Below are 21,840 nucleotides of genomic sequence, written 5' to 3'. Positions count from 1 at the left end.
TGGACTCATAGGGCTGCCATCACCCCTTATGTTATCATACCTTGCGTCAAGTCCTACTTCCTGGCCTGGACTCCTCAAATGTAGGCTACCAAGGTGCTTCCCAGCTGAAGCAGTGTAAGAAGGGGCTGGCCCTGAGTGCACATCATAGAGGACAGCCATCTTGTAGGTCTGACAGTTTGTAGGTCATTTAGGCATGGAGGAGTTAATAGGGGCTCCCCGAAGCAGTACAAGTTCCATGAGGATATTGGTAGCCACACTGCCTCCAAGAAGAGGAGACCTGGCTGCCACATGGCTTTGGCATCCCCTCCCAGCCACCCACACAGGTCCTTTTGTCTGAAACTGATGTATCAGATGATGATCTGGACTGGGAACAGAAGCCTGGAAACGGCATTGAGCCGGGAATCCTATTGATGAAGAGAGGGGCAGCTAACAGGCAGGCCCTGGGCTGGGCTGGGGGCCAAGTGGCTCTGCAGTTTCATATCTCAACCCTCAGCTGCACCCCTGGGGTCAGGCCTTTTCTGGCTGGCAACCACACAGCTGTTCTGGAGACAGTAAGGCTGAGGCAGGCAGCTGAGCTCACAAACAACTCACTTCCCCTCTGATGGCCCCACCTGTCTTTTTCCTCTTTCCATTGCCAAAGCAGCTCCTCTCTGGGCCTAAGCAGCAGACTTCCTGGACCCTCAGCTCCCCAGGGCAGCCCAGAGAGCCTGCAGCCAGGGTAGCCTTCAGAGCTGGGGCTCCCTGTGACCTCTGTGCTGCTCCAGAGTCCAGATCGTCTTCCTTACACTCACTTTAATCCTCCTCTGCTCTGAGGGGGCTATGCTTAGTCAGCCCCCTTTGCCAAATTAAGATGCCCATAAGCCCCAGAAGTGTCTTCCAGAGCCAAGGTGCCCTCCCACCTCTCTTCTCCACCTTCATGGGAACCAGGAGCAGCAGGAACCCCAAGCACTTCATCTGTTATCCCTACTGAGAGAAAAAGAGATTGCATCTCCTCCCACAAGCCCAGTTCTGTCATCCAGGAAATCAAATGCAATCATCTCCTTCCTCTTGACTCTTTTTCACCTTGTCTGGTCTCTTTTCCAAGATAGGAGATGCCACTCTCCCCACCCCCTAGTAAATGCTCTCCTTTGACCCTCTCCACCCTTCTCCCGGCTGTGCACCTAGAGTCAGAGGCAAGAGCACAGTTGCACAGCTGGCTTCCCAGCAGCTGCCGATAGACACCAAGTACCAGAGGCTGGATCTACTAGATTGTCCCACATCTTCTCAGGATCCCAGGACTGGGGCTATGTCCCCCAACCCATTAACCTTCATCCTCTGCTACAGGTGATCCAGGGAATCTGTTCAACATTTTCAGCCCAGGGAACAAAAATAGCCAGCTGTTTCTGCCACCAAAGACCCATGGGGAACCAAATGGCACAGGAAGGCTGGAGCATGAGCTGTTGCTTACTGTGATCCTGCTCTTTTTTTCTTTCTCAGGCCCTGCCCAGGCTGAGCTTCTTCAGGGTGTCCTGAGGCTCTGACTGCCAGCTGAAGGCCTACAGTTTTTCCCTCCATGTGCTCCACCTACCCACCTAAGACCCTGTCTGCTCCCCAACATCCTGGACCAACCAAAAGCTGAACGGATGCCACACTGTGCTGGGGCCCCTTGACCTCAGCAGAGCCGCTTCCTGGTGCTACGCAGCCTCCACACTCAGAGCCTGCGGACTGGGCTGGCCTAAGGGCCGGGGCTGATGGTACTGCTGGCCCGACACTGCTCTCTTTGTGTTCGGTTTTTTGTTTTTGTTTTTATTTTATTTTTTTCCAATTCTTTACTTTTGATACTGTGAAGATCTTTCATGCTGAAAGATAAAGTAACATTTGGACACAGAGTTGACATGTTGGTGATTTGCTGGTCTGGGTGGGGAGGGAGTTGAGGGTGTGCTCAGAAGCATGGGCTCTGCCTTAGCATGTGCCATCCATCAGCAGTTCAGTACTATTGTCCCATTTTACAGATGAGGAAACTGAAGTCAATAGGAAAGTGACTCAGCTGAACTCAGTCTGGCCAATTAGGGTTGAACACAGACTGGTATGACTCTGGCATCTGTGCCCTTTTCTCCTGTTGGGAGAACTCTGGTATGTTAGCCTAGGACAGCCCCTTCCCCAGTCTTTCTTGTTTCCCTCTTTGCAAGTTGGGTGAGTTGGGGAGGTTGAAGTTGGTCTCTGTGCATATGGATGTGAGAAGAGGTGTAGGAAAGACCCTAGGGCCTTCATAGACCTGTAACCTGGGCCATCAAGGCCCCTCATACTGACTTCACACACAGTCAGGGGAAGTTGGGGGTAAATTGAGTTTTTTTGTTTGTTAATTTTAATTAGAATAAGGCTAAGTTCAAATTGAGTTTTTTATAAATTAGATCTGATTTTCCAGTGGGGGTGGGACATATAGCTGAGGACTTGAGAGTTAAGAGGATAATGAACCCTTCTGTAAAGTCATGCAAACTACCTCATCCCCTGAAATTGATCTGGTTTGTAAATTTAGGTTTTAATATAATGAGTTTGCCCAAAATGCCCTTCACACACTTGTGTCCAAACTCCATGCCCCGAATTTAGTTTTTGCTCCTAAAACCAACTCAAGCTTATGTGGGGAGCTCACAAGGTCACAAAGAGCCATGTATTTGAGTGTTATGAGCAGGACCAGAAACCATGTCCTCCATCTTTCCCAGGTTGAGACCCACCATGGGACTGGCAGTAAGCACCAGCTTTTTAATTTTTTTTATAGAGATGGGGTCTTGCTGTGTTGTCCAGGCTGTTCTCAAACTCCTGGCCTCAAGCCATCCTCCTGCCTTGGCCTCCCAGAGAGCTGGGATTACAGGAATGAGTCACTGTGCCCGGCGTAAGGTTTTTTTTTTTTTTTACTAAAGAAAAGAACAGCAGTGCCCGCAGACTCTCAGTTCCTGGTCCCCAGCCTTTCCCAATCCCCAAGGGAAATGTGAAACCTTTCTCTGTATTTGTTGGCTGCGTTCCTCTCTCCTGTGGGCTGTTGTACATTCCTGCCCTGCTGCAGTTGAATTGGCAGTGCTACCTAAAATTCTGCTTCATCCAAAATTTGCAGGTCTGATCAAGCAGCCCATCTATCTACAGAAACAGACTTCTGTGAGTGGCATTTGGGACCTTCGTGCCTGGGCCCCTGACTCCAGTACTTGTTCCAGCCATGCTGGACGACCTTCCTCTCCAGTTAGGTCCCATACCGTCAGTTCTCCCAACTTTCACGTATTTTCCTCCTCTCAGTTTACCCTTTTTTCATGAATTCCTGTGTATCCTTCACATCCCACCCAAGAGGCCATTATACTATGAAAACTATGACCCTTCCGAAAGCGGTACCTTGTCTTAGGATCTTTCTCTTTAACTTTAGGACCAGTTATCTGTGTATATTTCTAGTCTCAACTGAACCATAAGCTTCCACACGGGATTTCACCATGTTGGTCAGGCTGGTCTTGAACTCCCGACCTCAGGTGATCTGCCCGCCTTGGCCTCCAAAGTGCTTGGATTACAGGCGTGAGCCACCACGCCCGGCTTTTTTTTTTTTTTTTTTTTAATGTGTCTTGATTATCATCCGCTTAAGCGCTGTGCCCAGCACATATTCCTGAAGGAAATAAAGCACGGAGCTGACCAAGTCATTCCTCCTTAGAAGTCTCTAATAAAGTTGAAACCACTTACTCTGACAGTCACCGCAAGCATGCTCTGGGCGCAATCTCCTTCTCCGGCCTTAGCTCTGGCTGCCCCATCCTACCCTAGAAGCAGCGCTGTCTCCCGGTGAATCTGTGTACTTGCACATTGCCAGACCTGTATTCCTACTAGGCCCTGGCCCAGGACGCCTCTCCCGGCCTGAGATTCCCACGCTTCCCGGGAAGCGCCCCCCAGGCAACCCTGTTAGAGCATTGACAGTAATAATCGTTTGCATTTATACGGGGCCTCCCAGTTCAAAACCACTGCCATCCGTATCTGATGCGTCCCCCAGTCAGGAGCAGTCAGAGCGGCAGGTTGCGTCGAGCGGTCTACCCAGCAACCCCGGCTGTCCCCGCAGTGATGGAGGCGCAGGCGGCCCACGCGAACTCGGCCCGGAACACCCGGCCCTAGAGGGCGCACTGTCCGCCTGCAGGGGCACGCCCAAGACGCCATGCCCTGGGAGAGACTGGTCACCTGGCAGGCCGCCCCGACTTGAGATCAGCGGTCTCCACCACGAGCGTCTTCCTCTTCCCATGGGCTTGGTTGAGCCTTTCAGCGCATGCTCCAAGTCCTCCAGTGTCCCACAATGCCTTGCTACCTCTTTCGCCCTCGGTCCTGGCAGCCACCGCGTAACCACCCAGGAGGGCGATAGCAGCTCCGGAACAAGTTTGTCCCTCTGCGCGATCCGGAACTCCGAGGTCGTTGCTAGGCGCCGACGTTCGCTTCTTTACATCGGATTGGGTCCCACGCAAAGATGAGGCGGGGTCTCGCTGTGGCGCACATGCGTGCAGCAAAGAATGGAGGAGTCCGAACCGGAGCGGAAGGTAGGAGCCAGGGGAGGTTCTGCGCGGGTAGGAGCGGGCGTGAAGAAGGGAGCCGGCTGTATCTGACACTTGTGTGCTTGCAGCGGGCTCGCACCGACGAGGCGACTGCCGGAGGAAGCCGCTCCGAGGCGGAGGATGAGGATGACGAGGACTACGTGCCCTATGTGCCGTTACGGCAGCGCCGGCAGCTGCTGGTGAGGGGCCCGCGTCCGGGGAGGGATGGGGTCGTGATCGTCAAGTCGCAGGGGACGGGTGTGGCCTCGGCCTTGGTGGAGAGGAGGGCTGTCTGAGGAGTGAGCTTCAGTGCACCGAGGCGCGGCCCCCAGGCAAACGAGGGGCCAACGGCCTGATCTGAGGGGTAGGGCACCTCTGCGCCTCGGGCACAGGACCCTCGCCCCAAAGCCAGGATCCTGATGCGGGCCCTATGGACCCGGTGCCCATTCTGTCTGTGGGACCCGGGTGGAACCTTAGCTTCAGAAGCTGCTGCAGCGAAGACGCAAGGGAGCTGCGGAGGAAGAACAGCAGGACAGTGGCAGCGAACCCCGGGGTGATGAGGACGACATCCCGCTGGGCCCTCAGTCCAATGTCAGCCTCCTGGATCAGCACCAGCACCTTAAAGAGAAGGCTGAAGGTGGGCTGAACAGCACTGCCTGGGTGGGAAGGGAGAAGCTGAGCCTAACGCATCGTGTTGGTGTCTGTCTGAAATCTTCCACTTCTTTTCTCAGCCCGCAAAGAGTCTGCCAAGGAGAAGCAGCTGAAGGAAGAAGAGAAGATTCTGGAGAGTGTGGCTGAGGGCCGAGGTATGGTTGTAGCCAGGACAATGAGGAGGTAGACTGAGTCTCCTCCTACCAGCTTCAGGCATGTTATATCTCAGGGGATCTGGCCTCTCAGAAGCAGGAGCCAGCCCTGAGCCTTATCTTTCTCCTCAGCATTGATGTCAGTGAAGGAGATGGCTAAGGGCATCACATATGATGACCCCATCAAAACCAGGTATGTCTGTACAGTCTGCAGTTGCCCTTGCTTAGGATGGTATGTGCAGGAATGCTCCCAGGCCAGCTGTGCCCAGGGCTCTCTTGATCCCTGTTACCCATCCACAGTTGGACTCCGCCCCGTTATGTCCTGAGCATGTCTGAAGAGCGACATGAGCGCGTGCGGAAGAAATACCACATCCTGGTGGAGGGAGACGGTATCCCACCACCCATCAAGAGCTTCAAGGAAATGAAGTTTCCTGCAGGTACTGGGGCTGGAGAGAGACTACACTTTTATAATCAAATACTTGTGAGGTTATGTCCTAGCCTCCACTGAGCTCAGCCACATCTGCATTGGGTCCAGTCACTAGGGCTGGAGGGATATGAGGAGAAGTTTCTTTAGGTTCCCTGTTGCCGCAACTGTACGTGTTCACTGGTCTGTGCTGTTAGAAAGCTTCAGGAGGAAAATGACATTGGGCATAGACACTGGATAGAAATCTTGGCTGCACCTAGCCTGTGGGCCTTGGACAAGTATCTTTTTTTCTTTTTTCCCTCTCTCTGTCTCTCTCTCTCTGAGCCTCAATTTCATCATCTGCAACTTGAAGTGGTAGTGCCAATTTTACAGGCTTTAGGGCTCTGAGAAAGTACCTGTGAGTCACGAGGACGGTGTCGGTTGGTTTTCATAGCTATCCTGAGAGGCCTGAAGAAGAAAGGCATCCACCACCCAACACCCATTCAGATCCAGGGCATCCCTACCATGTGAGTGTGGACTGTGGACCTGGGGTCCTCGAGGAGGGCAGTAACAGGGAGAAGCAGTGGGTAGGTGTCCTTCATCTTCTGTTGAAATTGACCCTTGGGTCATCCTCTCCCAACAGTCTATCTGGCCGTGACATGATAGGCATTGCCTTCACGGGTTCAGGCAAGACACTGGTGTTCACGTTGCCTGTCATCATGTTCTGCCTGGAACAAGAGAAGAGGTTACCTTTCTCAAAGCGTGAGGGACCCTATGGACTCATCATCTGCCCCTCAGTAAGATAGGCTACCCTGGAGGGCAGGGCAGAGACTGGGGCTGCCATCTGGTGCAAGCCTTTGTCTCTCTGCCTATAGCGGGAGCTGGCCCGGCAGACCCATGGCATCCTGGAGTACTACTGCCGCCTGCTGCAGGAGGACAGCTCGCCACTCCTGCGCTGCGCTCTCTGCATCGGGGGCATGTCCGTGAAAGAGCAAATGGAGACCATCCGACAGTGAGTGCTGGTGCTCCCTGCCCGCACCCTCCACCATCTTAGAGTCCATGGAAAAACTAAAGGACCTCTTACCTTAGCTACTCCACAGATCTTCACAGAGGTCTGCTTTAAGTCCGTCCCTTAAGGAGCTCCCAGTCTAATGGGGAGGTCAGTTGGGGTAGAACAGAGGGATATGGCCAGGTACTGTGGGAGCACAGCAGATGGAAAGGCCCACCATGCTGGGACGTCTGGGAGGAGGGAGCTCAGAGAAGGCTTTGCAGGGAAGGTAATATTTGAATTTGGAAGAGGGGCAGTTCAGACTGAAAGTGCAGAGGTGGACAGCCCAGGAAGGTCAGGGTCATTCAGTGGTCAGTCAAGGAGGCTGAGGCACTGGAGTAGGACTGGATCCCAGCTTGCACCTGCGTCCTTTCCATGCTGTGCAGTCCACTGCAGACCGAGGCCTTAGGCCCTCTGTTCACAGATGGTCCAGTCCCCATCCCAGAGGCATTCCTAGTCTTAGGGAGATGGCACAGAAAAGGTACAGCCAATGTACCAGGAAAGTGTGTCCAGAGTAAAGCCTCTGGAGCTTTAGGACAGCCCCTTGGTGGGAGGACTGACCCAGGAGAAGTGGGAAGGGTGTGCCAGGCCTAGCGGTGGCGAAGAAGGCTGTAGTGCCTTGGGAAAGAGTTGTGTGTTATACATAGGACCCCATAAGTGGTAGGAATGACAAGGAGGGGACAGAGAAAGAAATTGGAAGGAGAACAGAGAGCAGAACAAATGCAGGGTGTCTGTGGGAGGTGACAGTCCAGTGGCCCCAACCTCAGGGTCTCTCCTTGGTCCTCAGCGGTGTGCACATGATGGTGGCCACCCCAGGACGCCTCATGGATTTGCTGCAGAAGAAGATGGTCAGTCTAGACATCTGTCGCTACCTGGCCCTGGATGAGGCTGACCGCATGATTGACATGGGCTTTGAGGGCGACATCCGCACCATCTTTTCATACTTCAAGGTGCCTGCCCCCTGCCCAGCCAGGGTACCCACGCATCACCCCACCACCGCACACCACATTGAACTGTGGAGACCCCATGTCCCCGACCACCCCACCCACTGCTCCTACTTCGTGGGCTGTGTCTTAGTTGCTCAGCTTCCCCAGACCCCATGCCCCTCAGCCCAGCGCTGCATGCCCTAGGTCGCAGCCCCCATCATTCCTCAGGGCCAGCGGCAGACCCTGCTCTTCAGTGCCACCATGCCGAAGAAGATTCAGAACTTTGCTAAGAGTGCCCTTGTAAAGCCTGTTACCATCAACGTGGGGCGCGCTGGGGCTGCCAGCCTGGATGTCATCCAGGTGGGCAGACACTCCTGATGGGCAGTCTCTCACTTGTAGGGGCTGGATCTGACAAGGCGCCCTGAAGCTGATTGGAGCCGGGGGTCCACCTTGTGAGGACTGGGGGTTTCATTCAAAGCCCCTGACCCTTAACCAGGGCAATTTTTAGGGCACCCAGCCCTTGGAGGCCAGAGGCTTCTGGCCACCTCCTTATCCAGATGAGGGGCTGTGTGACAGGGCTGTGGCGGGTAAGCCTAATCTAGAGATCACCTGACCTGATCCCTGTGGTGACAGGAGGTGGAATACGTGAAGGAGGAAGCCAAGATGGTGTACTTGCTTGAGTGCCTGCAGAAGACACCCCCACCTGTGAGTGCAGCTGGGCCAGGCTGGGGCCAGAATCCCCCGAACCAGGAAGGGCTTTGGATGGGACAGAGTGCTAGGGGAGGTGAGGTGGGTACCCACGCAGTCAGCCCCTGACTTGAGTTGGTCTTTCTGGACAGGTGCTCATCTTTGCGGAGAAGAAGGCAGATGTGGACGCCATCCATGAGTACCTGCTGCTCAAGGGGGTTGAGGCCGTAGCTATCCATGGGGGCAAAGGTCAGGGTGGTGCAAGCACTGGCATGGACCCTGCTGCTATAGCGGCACTTCACCTAACACCTTCCCCTGCCTGGTCAGCCTGCTACTCCCCTACTCCCATGGTGGCTCTAACAGTGTCTACCTGACCCTCCCCAGACCAAGAGGAACGGACTAAGGCCATCGAGGCATTCCGGGAGGGCAAGAAGGATGTCCTAGTAGCCACAGATGTTGCCTCCAAGGGCCTGGACTTCCCTGCCATCCAGCACGTCATCAACTACGATATGCCAGAGGAGATTGAGAACTATGGTAGGGGCTTGGGACCCAGGGGCACAGGCTAGGCCCGTAGTGTCCAGCAGTTGGCCGGAGACTCTGTCCCTCTCTCCGCAGTACACCGGATTGGCCGCACCGGGCGCTCAGGAAATACGGGCATCGCTACCACCTTCATCAACAAAGCCTGTGGTGAGTCTCACCAGAGCCACTTCAGCTGCTCCCTGGGTCCCCTGCCTGCGGCCACCCAGATTCTGGCTGCAGGGCCCAGGGTGGGGCCTGATGCTTCCCCTCTCCTCCCCAGATGAGTCAGTGCTGATGGACCTCAAAGCCCTGCTGCTGGAAGCCAAGCAGAAGGTGCCACCCGTGCTGCAGGTGCTGCACTGTGGGGATGAGTCTATGCTGGAAATCGGAGGTGACTGCGGGGTGGGAGCCATGAGTCCCCAGCCGGCGGGTGGCAGGGAAGGGTACTGGAAGTCAGAAACACACAAAACAGGTCCATGCTGGCCATTGGTGGACTGAGGGTGCCTATTGGGAGGCCCGAGGTCCAGGGTGTGGATCCCGGCCTGTGACCTTGCTGACCCCTATCCCCATTCCCCCAGGAGAGCGTGGCTGTGCCTTCTGTGGGGGCCTGGGCCATCGGATCACCGACTGCCCCAAACTTGAGGCTATGCAGACCAAGCAGGTCAGCAACATCGGCCGCAAGGACTACCTGGCCCACAGCTCCATGGACTTCTGAGCCAACAGTCTTCCTTCCTCTCCAGGAGGCCTCAGTCCCCAGGACTGCAGCCACTCTGTGCACACACAGCAGCCCCCTGGACAGAACCAGCATCCTCAGCCCAGCTGGCCTGGGCTGGGCCAGGCTAGGCCTGGCTGCCTGTTCCCTGTGCCCCTCAGAATTACTATTTTTGTTCCCTTTCACCCCAGCTGCCATTAAAGCACAAACTTCTATTCCAGCCCTGGCCCTGCGTCTGTGTTTTGCCTTGTCCGCCCCCTGGTTCCTGGGCAGACCTCGCCTCTGACCTCTGAAGCCCCTCTGAGGCAAGGCCCCGGCATCTCCCACTAGCACTGCCAACACCCAGCCTGCTGGTACTTGGCCGTAGAAGGAGTCAATGAGCAGGTTCCCACCTCTGGGAACTCGGGGTCTCTCCATTGGGTTGTCTGCATTTATGACTCAAAGAGGGATTTATGACACATTGGCAGGCCAAGGAGAAACGGTTGGATTCTCTGGTCTCTCTGGCCACCTGTTATAGCCCCCAGCTCACTCTTCCTGTCAGTGGTGTGATGTTTCAGGGGCTTCTCCTGAAGCCCCTTGGGAGGCTGCTGCTTGCTTCAGGCCCCCCACCCACTGCCTGCCTGCTTCAGCCACCCATAGGAAGCCCTCTCCTCCATTGACCAAGGAGGCAGCAGATGTCATAGAACTGTTGTTCAGGCCACAAGCTCCCCCTAAGTGTGCTCTGTGCCCAGCTCTGAGCTGCGAGGACCTAGATGGGCCAGGGAGATGGCTGCCAGGGAAGCTCTCAGGGAGGAAAAAGAAAGACGCACACACAGATACATGGACGGCAGTCACAAGACCACTGGCAGATGAAGCAGCATCTGGCGAGAGGTAGGCAGGGAATGGCACAGGTGGCTGCAGTTCCTTGTGCCAGGCACTTTGCACATATGGCCACATGCTCATTCCACTGGGACAGTGGTTGCTCAAGCCATATTTGTCACTTGGTGTGTGGCCTTGGGCAAGTTACTTAATTTTTCTGAGCGCTGATTTCCTCACTGTTGAAATGGCAATGAGAAAGCAAAGGACGTGGTGTCTGAGGCGGCTGGAGCTCAGGACTGCCTGGGCCACAGTGGGCACAGAGCCAGGTGCCAGGAGACCTTTAGGAAATATTTCCTGGCCAAGTGCAAGCCCAAACAGCATTTCTCAATCTGCTTTGATGTTCTCTCCCAGAGGTGGCACTGAACGACGTGAGGCTGTTCTAGAATAAAGATACAGCCCCGCTACTGGCCTGCTAAGCTAGCCAACAGAAAGAGCCCCCAGCAGGAAGCAAAGCTTTAAATGAACATGTGACCTCTCCGGGCCCCACTGGGACCTGCCACCCACACTCACGTGGTTGGAGCTGTTCAGGGCTGTGGATCCCATGTGGACTGGATGCCCAGTGTGACATATACTGAGGGCCTTTGTGCTCTCGGCTTGGAGTGGTCAGGGAAGGCCTCCAGGAGGAAGAGACAGCCCACTGCCCCGAGCAGCATGGCGGTGAGGGGCCCTGGAGGGGCTGGTCTGGGGAAATGAGACTGAGGGAAATGGAGGCCATAACATACAGGCCCCTGACTGTTGGGCTAAGGAGCCCAGGCTGCACCCCAGGAAGGGGAGACAGGGTTGGTCTTGAGTTGTAGTGAGTGCTGCAGGGGACAGTGGCCCCTGGGTGAGATGCCGAGGCTGGGATGGGCAGTGGCTTGTGGGGTGGAGAATAGCAGGTGAACATGAGAGATTTCAGGGAGAAAGAAGAGGTGAGGCCCTCAAGCCAGGACACTGAGTGGGAAATCCAGGAGTTGGCTAGAGAAGGCAGGGCCAGGGAGTGTCAGGCCCAGGGTGCGTAGCTGCCCAGGGCGGGATGGGGGAGGGGTGGGAGCTCATGACTCTGGAGCCAGCCTGCGGTCAGACGCTCATGCCCAGCTGACCCAGGTGCAGGTGCGGGCCATTTGCCTTCAGGTGGCCAGGGGCTCCTTCTGGGCAAGCGTGGGCTCCTTGGGCAGCCAGAACCCCAGGAAGGAAATATGTGCAGCCCTCAGCCCCTGAGCTAAAGACAGGAGTTTTCACTGAAGAGAGGCTCCCCTCCCCCCAGCCTGCAGCTGCCTCTGGACGGAGGGACGGGAAGTGGCCAGAAGGGGAAGTGTGAGGAGTTCCCGTCCAGCCTGTCATCAGTCTCCCCAGGTCTTGAAGCAGCAGCCCTGCCCGTGGCTGTGGCCATGGAGCCCCTGGAGACCCCCGTCAAGGACGGCATCCTCTACCAGCAGCATGTCAAGTTTGGCAAGGTGGGGACCCCTGGCTGCCAGGCGGCTGCCAGGCAGCTGCCAAGGACCAATAGGGGGCGCAGAACCCTCTCCCAGGTTGGACAGCCCAGGCAGACATGGGAGACTTGGGGAGGGAGTCAGGGTGGAGGATCCCACCCAGGTATGGGGAGTGGAACAGAGCCTGGGTCTCGGCCTGAGACAGCGGGGGCTGAGCATACCCCGCCTTCGAGAGAGACGGGAAATACGGGAGCGGGAGAGGGTCGAAGGCTCAAACCTCCAAGCAGGGAAAAGCCTCACGGTCTCTGACCCATAGAATACTGGCACCGAGGGCCCTAGGGAGGGCGAGGGGCTGAGCTGCAGGAGGCCCCAAGGGTAGAGCCCCTCCCTGCAGCAGCACTGTCCTGGGAGCAAGGAGGCAGGGAGGTCACCTCTCCTCGGCAGCAGCCCCACACCCCCACAGCTCAGCTGCAGCTGCTGCCCAGGCAGATAAACTGTTGGTTTCCTTTGCCTGAAGCTATTTGCATGTTTCCTTCCTTACCAGTGTGAGGTGGAGGCCTCCCTCCCACCCCAGCCCTTGGCCTGTGACCCAAGTGCCCCTTTTTTGGAGGTGAGAGAGAACCAACATAATGGCAGTGTCTAGCGGTCGGCCCAGCCACTGGATGCTTTACAGACATGACCCAGTAGCACCCCCAACTCGTGTTCTCATGGCCTTTTGAGAGACAACACTGATGCTCGTGGAGGTCACAGTTAGGAAAGAGCAGGCTGGGATTTGAACCAATCCTGGGGCTAACCAATCCCAAGTACAGCCAAGGCCTCCTTCCCTAGAGCTCTGAGAAACTGGGGAGCAGAGGACCACTCCTGGCTGGGAGCGTTTGCTAAGCAGCTTGTGCTGAGCCAAGTGGCACAGAGAATCTGCCACCCAAGGGTCTCCTCCCTCCCCCTCCTCTCCCGCAGAAGTGCTGGCGGAAGGTGTGGGCTCTGCTGTATGCAGGAGGTCCATCAGGCGTGGCACGGCTGGAGAGCTGGGAGGTCCGGGATGGTGGCCTGGGAGCAGCGGGTGACAGGTCGGCGGGGCCTGGCCGGCGAGGGGAGCGACGGGTCATCCGCCTGGCTGACTGTGTGTCCGTGCTGCCGGCCGACGGCGAGAGCTGCCCCCGGGACACTGGTGCCTTCCTGCTCACCACCACCGAGCGAAGCCACCTACTAGCTGCACAGCACCGCCAGGCCTGGATGGGCCCCATCTGCCAGCTGGCCTTCCCGGTGAGTGCAGCGGGCATGTGGGGTGGTTGGGCTGGGGCACCTGCCCCCTACTTGTTCACCTCCATGTTCAGTCACATCCCGACACCCAACAAGCTCCACCAAGCACCTATAAGCCTGGGAAAAGTAAATCTGTAACAACTCTTGGAGGGCCATGTGTGCCATGGAGAAAATGGACTGCCAGGGAAGCAGGAGGAAGTGAGGGAGTGACAGGCAGGATGGCCAGGGAAGGCCTCTCATAGGAGGGCCCTGAATGCCAGGAGCCCGCTGGGCAAAGGTCTGAGGACAGGGGCTGCCTGGGAAGCCGCAAACAGAGGGAGAGCATGGGCAGAGGCCCTGAGGCTGGACAGTGTGGAGTGTTCAAGGGCAGAAAAAAGGTGACGTGGTTGGAAGGGAAGGGGCTGGAAGGAGTGCAGGAGGAGCCCAAGTTGGGGAGCTTGGGGGAGTGGCTGAAATGCCCTGGGCCATGTGCGTGGTTTTGTTCTGAGTGAGAAGAGAAGCCTTTGGAGGGTTTAAGCCACACTCACGTGTAAAGCCCCACAAAGTCTGTGATGGGTCAAATGGAAGTGAGCCTGGCGGTTCCTCAGAGTTAAACAGTTACCATGTGACCCACAGGTCTACTCCTAGGTGTGTGCCCAGGAGAACTGGAACAGGTGTTCAAACAAAACGTGTACATGTGAGGCAAGAGGATCACGTGAGCCCCCGAGGCTGAGGCTGCAGTGAGCCATAATGATGGAGACAAAAAAATCCACATGTACATGAATGTCCATAGCAGCACTACTCACGGCCACCAGATGGTGGAAACAGCCTCATGGCCAACAGCTGACAAATGCATAAACAAAATGTGGTCTGTCCACAAGATGGAATATTACTCAGCCATAAAGACGAACAAATGCCAGGCACAGTGGCTCACGCCTGTAATCCTGGCACTTTGGGAGGCAAAGGTGGGAGGATTGCTTCAGCCTAGGAATTCAAGATCAGCCTGGGCAACATAGTGAAACACTGCCTCTTAAAAAAAAAAAAAGAAAAGAAAAGAAAGGCTGGGCGCAGTGGCTCACGCCTGTAATCTCAACACTTTGAGAGGCTGAGGTGGGCAGATCACAAGGTCAGGAGTTTGAGACCAGCTTGGCCAACATAGTAAAACCCCGTCTCTACTAAAATACAAAAATCAGCTGGGCATCGTGGCAGGTGCCTCCAATCCTAGCTGCTCAGGAGACTGAGGCAGGAGAATCACTTGAACCCAGGAGACGGAGGTTGACTGCACTCCAGCCTGGGCAACAGAGCAAGACTCTGTCTCAAAAAAGAAAGAAAGAAAGCAGTGTGCAGACTAGGTAACTCCATAGGGATAGAAATCAGAGAAGTGTTGCCAGGGCCTGGGGGAAAGGAGAGGTGGGGCATGAGTGCTCATGGGTACAGGGTTTCCATGTGGGGTGATGTGGTAAGATCTGGAACTAGACAGTGGCAATAGCTGCACAACCTTGTGAATACACTAAAAAGCACTAGGGTTACACTTTTAAGATGTAAGATGGTTAAAACAGTAAATTTTATGTTCTCTGTATTTTATCATATTTTAAAAATCAAAAAAAGGCAGTTGAGGTTGGGCACGGTGGCTCACGCCTGTAATCCAAGCACTTTGGGAGGCCGAGGCAGGTGGATCACCTGAGGCTAGGAGTTCGAGACCAGCCTGGCCAATATGGGAAAACCCTGTCTGTACTAAAAATACAAAAAAGTAGCCAGGTATGGTGGCAGGCACCTGTAATCCCAGCTACTTGGGAGACTGAGGCAGGAGAATCATTTAAGCCTGGGAGGCAGGGGTTGCAGTGAGCCAAGATCGTGCCACTGCACTCGAGTATGGACAGCAGACTGAGACTCAATCTCAAAAAAAAAAATAGGCAGTTGACAGGAACAAGGAGCCAGGTGAGGAAGCTGTGGCATTTGACCTGGCCATGCTGCTCGGGGCCAGGGTGGTCCTGGTAGAGGAGCTGAGTGGGAAAGAGCCCCAAGGACATGCTGAAGGCCTGGGTGTGGGGATGAGGCTTAGGCAGAGGTTGGGGGCACCTCGAAGGGTCACAGCAGGTGGCTGTGGTGAGAAGAAGGAAGACACCTGGGGCACTGCACCCTGCCCAGCTCACACGTGTGTCTCAGCCTGAAGGCTCCTGTCCCTGCACTGCTGTAGGCTGTCAGAGATATACAGGAGCCGGCCTAGGCGCCAGCCAAGCCCAGGGGCTGTAAGGGACATCCCCTTGTGTGGCCCGTGATCTGCAGCTCTCAGACACCCTCAAGCACAGCAGCTCTTTCCCAGCCCAGCACTCTCAGTGGGGAGCCAGGTGGGGGAACAGGCTCAGAAGGGGACCTTAGCTTTTGCAACAAGCCCAGCAGAGCGGGAACTGGAACCCAGGTCCCTGGATGCCCTGGCTTGTGGTAGAGTCCTGGGGTACTGACCCCAAGGGAGGGGACAGGGCATGAGAGTGGGGTGCTCTCACCTCTGACTTGAACTCATTCCCCAGAGCACAGGGGAGGCCTCCTCAGGATCCACAGATGTCCTGTCTCCCAAGAGGGGCCTGGTCCCCATGGAGGAAAACTCCATTTACTCTTCCTGGCAGGAAGGTAAGTCAGGGGAGGTACAAAGGCAGCTTCAGCCCCCCTACACCCAGGGCTGGGTCTTTGGGGGACTGACGGGGCTGTCCCGGCCATTTGCCGCAGTGGGCAAGTTTTCCGTGGTGGTGCAGAGGACTGAGGCTGCTGCCCGCTGCCAGCTGAAGGGGCCAGCCCTGCTGGTGCTGGGCCCAGATGCCATCCAGCTGAGGGAGGCCAAGGGCGCCCAGGCCCTCTATAGCTGGCCCTACCACTTCCTGCGCAAGTTCGGCTGTGACAAGGTGAGGTGCAAGGGTGAGAAGGGAAGGGGGCTGACACCCTGGACCCTTCTGCTAATCCCCATCCATGTTGCCTGTGCCCAGGGCGTGTTCTCCTTTGAGGCCGGCCGTCGCTGCGACTCGGGTGAGGGCCTCTTCGCCTTCAGCAGCCCCTGTGCCCTTGACCTGTGCGGGGCCGTGGCTGGGGCCATTGCCCGCCAGCGGGAGCGGCTGCCAGAGCTGGCCAGGTCCCGGCCCTGCCCCTTGCCACGGGCCACCTCTCTGCCCTCACTGGATGCCCCTGGAGAGCTGCAGGAGATGCCACCAGGGCCCGAGCCACCCACCTCCAGGAGGGTGCGCCTGGCCGAGCCTGGGCCGCAGAGCCTGCCACTACTGCTAGGCCCAGAGCCCAACGATCCGGTGTCCGGGCTCTATGCCTCGGTGTGCAAGCGTGCCAGTGGGTCCCCAGGCACCGAGCACCTCTACGAGAACCTGTGTGTGTTGGAGACCAGTCCCACGCTGCATGGCGGGGGACCTGAGACCCACGAGGGCCCAGGCGGCCGCAGCCCCACGGCCAGCCGCAGCCCAACAGCCAGCCCCATCTACCACAATGGTGAGGACTTGAGCTGGCCTGGCCCCGCCCACGACAGCACCCTGGAGGCCCAGTACCGGCGGCTGCTAGAGCTGGAGCTGGATGAGGCGGGGAGCACAGGCAGCCCTGGTTCTCAGGCAGGCTTCAAGGCCAAGTTGGTGACACTGCTGAGTCGCGAGCGGAGGAAGGGCCCTGCCCCCTGTGACCGGCCCTGAACACCCAGCAGAGTGGTGGCCAGAGGGGAGAGGTGCTCCCCCTGGGACAGGAGGATGGGCTATGGGCAAACAGGGGGCCCCTGCAGACACACGCCTGTGTCCACCCTGGCCTGCACGGACAAGGCAGACCACATGTGGAGGACCTCAGCCCTGCCCTGCCCTGCGCATGTATGGTGTGCGGACTTGCAGACAATAAAGCTCAGAGCAGCTCCCGGTAGGGGCACTCACAGCACACACCCCCATTGGCCATCACTGCAGTCAACACCAGCACCCTGGGCTGATTCCAGGGACACAGATGACCTGGCCTGACCTGCCACCCATGGGCTCAAATCCACTGCAGCAGATGGACAAGATGCAGATCGTTAGGGCTCCACGTAGCCCTGCACATCCAGAGTCGCACAAAGAGGCAGGCGGAGGGAGAGAATCATGAGGCTTGCTTGTCAGACTCAGGAATGAGCAACGTGAGGGCCCAACTGGAGACCCGGAGGCTGGAGCTGGGGAGGAGCCAATGGGGGCGGGGAGCAGGTGGAAAGGATTTCAGAGACACGCTCGCCCAAAACGCTTGTTCCCTGATGAAACTTCAACCATTTGCAGATACTTCTGGGAACCCCAGGCCTCAGTCTCCTCATCTGTAATGGAGAGAGAACAAATGACTTACTAGGCATATTCCTTGATGAGAGTTTTGCTGCGTGCCTACTCAGTGCCAGGCACTGGGGGACACGGCCGTGTTCAGGACAGCTTCAGTCCTGTTCTCCAGGAGCCAACATTCCAGGTGGAGAGAAGTTTCCTGAAGACTGAATGCTGCGTTCCCTTCTCTGCTCCTGTTGCCATCCTAGGAGCCAGCCACGCTCACAAGCACCGTGCCTCCAGGGGTCTGGCTGCTTGGCCCTCACCACAACTCCACCTCAGCTGCCCACACCCTTGGCACATCCTGGACCGCATCTTCATGACGGACACACCGTTTTTGCTCTCTCCTGTCCAAGCCTCATCCTCCGGCCACCTCCTCCTTCCAGCTCACTTCCTCTAGCACGGCCAATACCACCCCTGCCCAGCATGTCGACCTGCAGGGACCCTTTTCTGGCTCTTTGAAGCCTCTGCCCACTGTCCCCTCTTTGTTCCACATAGCTTCTGTGTCCACCATGGAGTCCCTTCCCCTCTCCCTCTCTCCTTTCATCCTATTGGTCTGGCAAAGCCATGGTCTTTGGGTGAACCCAGACCTCCTCTGTGCCTGCACACAGCTGCCCACAGCCAGAGAAATCCATTTAAGCTGGCTGCCTGCATCCTCCTTAACAATGCAAGGCAGGTGTTCCCTACCACCGATACTCTGTTCCCTAGAGGGGCAGCTTTTCTCCTCCCCAGAACCTCCTCTCTGTCTCCACCCAGTGTCTCCTCACAGGCATATTGGGGAAACAGGTCAGTCTCCCCCAGCGTGTCTGCAAGTGTTCCAGCATCCATCCGTCTTCTCCTTCCTGCCTCTACAGTAGAAGAAATGTCTGTCTCCAGCATATGCTCTGATCCCAGCTCCTCTCACCTCAGAGTTTGGAAAACTGAGCTGTCCCCACTGTCTCCTGGACCCATTCAACCTAGCAGCAGCAGCTCTTCCAGCCACACACGAACATGCTCTGTAATTTCCCATCTTAAACCTTCCTTTGACCTCACATTCCCCTTCAGCCACCCCCCGTTTCTCTGTTCCTCTTCACAGCAAAAACTCTTCAAAAGAGTTGATTACTTTCATTTCCACTTTCTCACCCACATTCTCCCCTTAATTAACTCTCCTTCATCCCCATGATGCTATTATGCGGCTCTTATCTGAGTCACCAACTTTATTCTCCAAAAGCAACAAGGCCTTCGACTTCTCAGCAGCATTCAACTCTGGTTCTGGAAACACCCCCATTGCCTGGTTTTCCTCCTACCTCACAGTTCTTTCCTTCCCAGCCTCTACTGCCATCTTTTTTGAGTTCTTCCCAGGGCTCTAGGCTCAATACAGTGTAGCTCAACCCCGGATACATAAAGAATCCCCTGGAAGCCCTTAAAAATGTCCATGCATGTCCTGTGAGTGACCTACCAAGAGAATAAAAGATTTAAAAAATCAAATGCCCATGTCTAGGCCCACATGCAGAGGCTTTGATTTCATCAGTCTGGGTAAGTGGGCATGAATGTTCGTTAGATTTCCAGATGACCGTAGTACGCAGCCCAGGTTGGGAACCATTGGTCTCAGCAAGCCAGTCAGTCTCCAGGTGTCAGAGACCCTCTAGATGGTGGACTCCGAAGGTCTATCTTCAGTGCAGACCTCCCTCTGAGCTCCAGATTTAGGAATCCCACTGCACATGAGACATCTGGATGTGGAAAAGGCATCTCCAGATCCCATGTGTGAAAGGGGGTTGAGGGAATGGAGATTCTGATGCCTTCCAGGGTGTGTGTGGACACGGGCAAAGCCTGGAAGGATGCTAGAGCCATGGGGAGGAAGATTTCAGCTCACTCAGACAAGCACTTCCTGATGGGTAAAGTCTTACAGCAAGCTGAGGCCAAGAGGCTGGCAGCTGGGGTGCTGCAGCAGGCCCCCCTCCTTCCTACAGTGGCAAGCCCAAGCCCAGCCTGGGCAGCTCAACAAATCCCAGGACACACCGAAGGTCACCCAGAATCAAGGGCATGGCCAGAAATGGAGCCCGGGACTCTGGGTCCCCCGCATGGCATCCTTTCCTTTATTGCAAATCTGAACTTCTTTGTTTCATAGGGATTTCTGTGATACTCCAACCAGACTGTGGGAAAGAAAGACCTTGGAAAACACCAGGATTCTAGGGGCCTGGGCCTGGAGCTGCAGGTGTCTCAGCCACCAGGGGGCGCTGTCTCCCAGTCCAGGTCCTGTTGCTACCCAGGGGCTGCCTGTGCTGGGAGGCTCCCAGGGCCCCATACAGACCAGACCCTTGCACCAGTCCAAGGAATGGGAGCCCAGGGTCCTCTCTGCTGGGGGACTGTCAGGACTCCCAGGCTGCTGCCTCTTCCTTTGCTCATTTGCTGTTTCACTTTGTCAGTACTTCCTTTCTTTGTGTGTTCATTCACATCCACTGTGTGCATGCCCCAGGGAAATGCTGGACAAGACACACAAGCTGTGTCTTCATTGTCCTAACAAAGAACACACCCTGGAAAGAGCACCACATAGTGTCCCCACTCCTCCAGTCTCCCTCCACACATGGAATCTGGAGATGCCTTTTCCACTTCCAGATGTCTCGGGTGCTGTGGGATTCCTAAATAAACATTTAATACAGAATGTCAGATGGTGGAGAGTGCTATGGGGAAAAATAAAGCAGGGAGAGGGCCTAGTGTGTGCAGATGAGGCATCAGGGAAGGCCCTTGGAGAAGGTAACATGTGAGCAGAGAGAGACCTAAATAAAGTCAGAAGCCTGTTGCTGAGATGCCTGGGGAAAAGTGTTTCAAGGGCCAGGCACGGTGGCTCACGCCTGTAATCCCAGCACTTTGGGAGGCTGAGGCAGGTGGATCACCCAAGGTCAGGAGTTCAAGACCATCCTGGCCAACATGATGAAACCCCGTCTCTACTAAAAATACAAAATTAGTCAGGCATGGTGGTGCATGCCTGTAATCCTAGCTACTTGGGAGGCTGAGGCAGGAGAATCGCTTGAGCCCGGGAGGTGGAGGTTGCAGTGAGCTGAGCTTGCACCACTGCACTCCAGCCTTGGTGACAAAGCGAGACTCTGTCTCAAAAAAAAAGGAAAAGTGTTTCAACCAGAGGAACTGGAAAGTGGAGAGGCCCTGAGGCAGGAATATGTTTGGCTTCCTGGAGAAACTGTGAGTGAGGAGGTCAGGGTGGCTGGAGTGGAGGGAGCAAGTGGTAAGAGTCAGACCCAGTTTATTCATGTTCTGTAGGTCTTAAGGACTTTAGTTTCGAGTGCAATATGAGCCCAATGCTAAAAGCTGAGAGTGACATGGTGTGATTTTAGCTTTAAAAATATCACTTTGGCTGCTCCATGAAGACTCTGGAGAGGGCAAGGGTGAAAGCAGGGATGCCCGTTAGGAAACCGTCACAGGGGTACAGACACAAGATGGCAGTGGCTGGGACAATGGTGGCAGCAGTTGTTATGAAATATGTTGAAGGTGGAATTTGTAGAATCTAGGGGAGGACAGAGAGAAGCGAAAGGAAGGATAACTTCGTTTCTGCTGAACCAGTTGGATGAATGTTGGTGGCACTTCTTGAAGTGAGGAAGGAGTTAGGGAGGTGGGAAAGGCGCAAATTTGAATTGGGCCATGATGGTCTGAGATAACTAGTACAGTGGTTCCCCAACGTTTTTGGCTAGAGGGACTGGTTTCATGGAAGATAATTTTTCCACGGACTGGGGGTGGGGTGGGCATGATTTCAGAAGGTTCAAGCGCATGACATTTATCATTAGAGTCTTTTTTTGGAGACAGAGTCTCACTCTGTTGCCCAGGCTGGAGTGCAGTGGTGCCATGTTGGCTCACTACAACCTCTGCCTCCCAGGTTCAAGCTATTCTCTGGCCTCAGCCTCCCAAGTAGCTGAGACTACAGGCATGCACCACCATGCCCAGCTAATTTTTGTATTTTTAGTAGAGACAGAGTTTCACCATGTTGGCCAGGCTGGTCTCAAACTCCTGACCTCAAGTGATCCACCCACCTCAGCCTCCCAAAGTGCTGGGATTACAGGCGTGAGCCACCGCACCTGACCCGTTATCATTAGATTCTCATAAAAAACGAGAAATCTAGATCTCTCGCATGCACAGTTCACAGTAGGGTTCATGCTCCTATGGCAATCTAATGCTGCCCCTAAACTCAGCTTCTCTGGCTTGCCGCTGCTCACCTTCTGCTGATCTAGTAAACATCTAGGCAGGCTTTTGGATAGAGTCTGGAGTTCTTGGGGAGAGGTCAGGCTGGCCATGAAACGTGGAATGCCTCGGCATATAGATGGTATTGAAAGCCACAGGACTGCATGGGGTCTTAGGGGGTGAGGATAAAGAGAGGCTCTACATCAGACGGCCAAGGCCAGAGGCAGAGGAGGAGACCC

At 55.7% G+C, this 21,840-nt stretch overlaps 3 protein-coding genes across 14 annotated transcripts in view; all 3 read left to right on the top strand.

Moving 5' to 3' along the window:
- FAM193B (family with sequence similarity 193 member B) overlaps window positions 1-1,868 on the top strand; it is a 29,473-nt gene extending 27,605 nt beyond the window's left edge. For all 9 annotated transcript variants that reach the window (XM_037732884.1, XM_017512882.2, XM_017512886.2 and 6 more), the window contains one exon: window positions 1,477-1,868. The gene's annotated coding sequence lies outside the window, so the exon portion shown is untranslated. The remainder of the gene's footprint in view (window positions 1-1,476) is intronic.
- Window positions 1,869-3,594: 1,726 nt separating this feature from the next.
- On the top strand, window positions 3,595-9,838 carry DDX41 (DEAD-box helicase 41). The gene is made up of 17 exons (XM_017512889.2): window positions 3,595-4,526; window positions 4,610-4,720; window positions 4,998-5,157; window positions 5,252-5,326; window positions 5,456-5,516; window positions 5,624-5,760; window positions 6,181-6,253; window positions 6,370-6,523; window positions 6,602-6,738; window positions 7,562-7,724; window positions 7,929-8,060; window positions 8,334-8,405; window positions 8,540-8,636; window positions 8,772-8,921; window positions 9,003-9,074; window positions 9,187-9,297; window positions 9,485-9,838. Exons 1-17 carry the CDS (start codon window positions 4,500-4,502, stop codon window positions 9,619-9,621), a joined length of 1,869 nt encoding a protein of 622 aa, XP_017368378.1. The 5' UTR covers window positions 3,595-4,499; the 3' UTR covers window positions 9,622-9,838.
- Window positions 9,839-9,938: 100 nt separating this feature from the next.
- Window positions 9,939-18,901, top strand: DOK3 (docking protein 3). 4 transcript variants are annotated; one of them, XM_017512907.2, is made up of 6 exons: window positions 9,939-11,133; window positions 11,723-11,912; window positions 12,846-13,151; window positions 15,656-15,755; window positions 15,852-16,024; window positions 16,106-18,901. In XM_017512907.2, the coding sequence occupies exons 2-6, from the start codon at window positions 11,847-11,849 to the stop codon at window positions 16,805-16,807; spliced, it is 1,347 nt and encodes a 448-aa protein (XP_017368396.1). In that variant the 5' UTR covers window positions 9,939-11,133; window positions 11,723-11,846; the 3' UTR covers window positions 16,808-18,901. The 4 variants fall into 4 exon arrangements, with proteins under 4 accessions (XP_017368396.1, XP_037588816.1, XP_037588815.1 ...); XM_037732888.1 differs by having other exon boundaries at window positions 15,852-17,039; XM_037732887.1 differs by having other exon boundaries at window positions 15,656-16,024; window positions 16,106-17,039.
- Window positions 18,902-21,840: the final 2,939 nt, after the last annotated feature.

Source organism: Cebus imitator, unplaced genomic scaffold, assembly GCF_001604975.1.
Source record: "Cebus imitator isolate Cc_AM_T3 unplaced genomic scaffold, Cebus_imitator-1.0 Scaffold478, whole genome shotgun sequence".
Taxonomy (NCBI): Eukaryota; Metazoa; Chordata; class Mammalia; order Primates; family Cebidae; genus Cebus; species Cebus imitator.
Note: the sequence above shows the minus strand (reverse complement) of the source record. Positions and strands in the feature narration are given on the sequence as shown.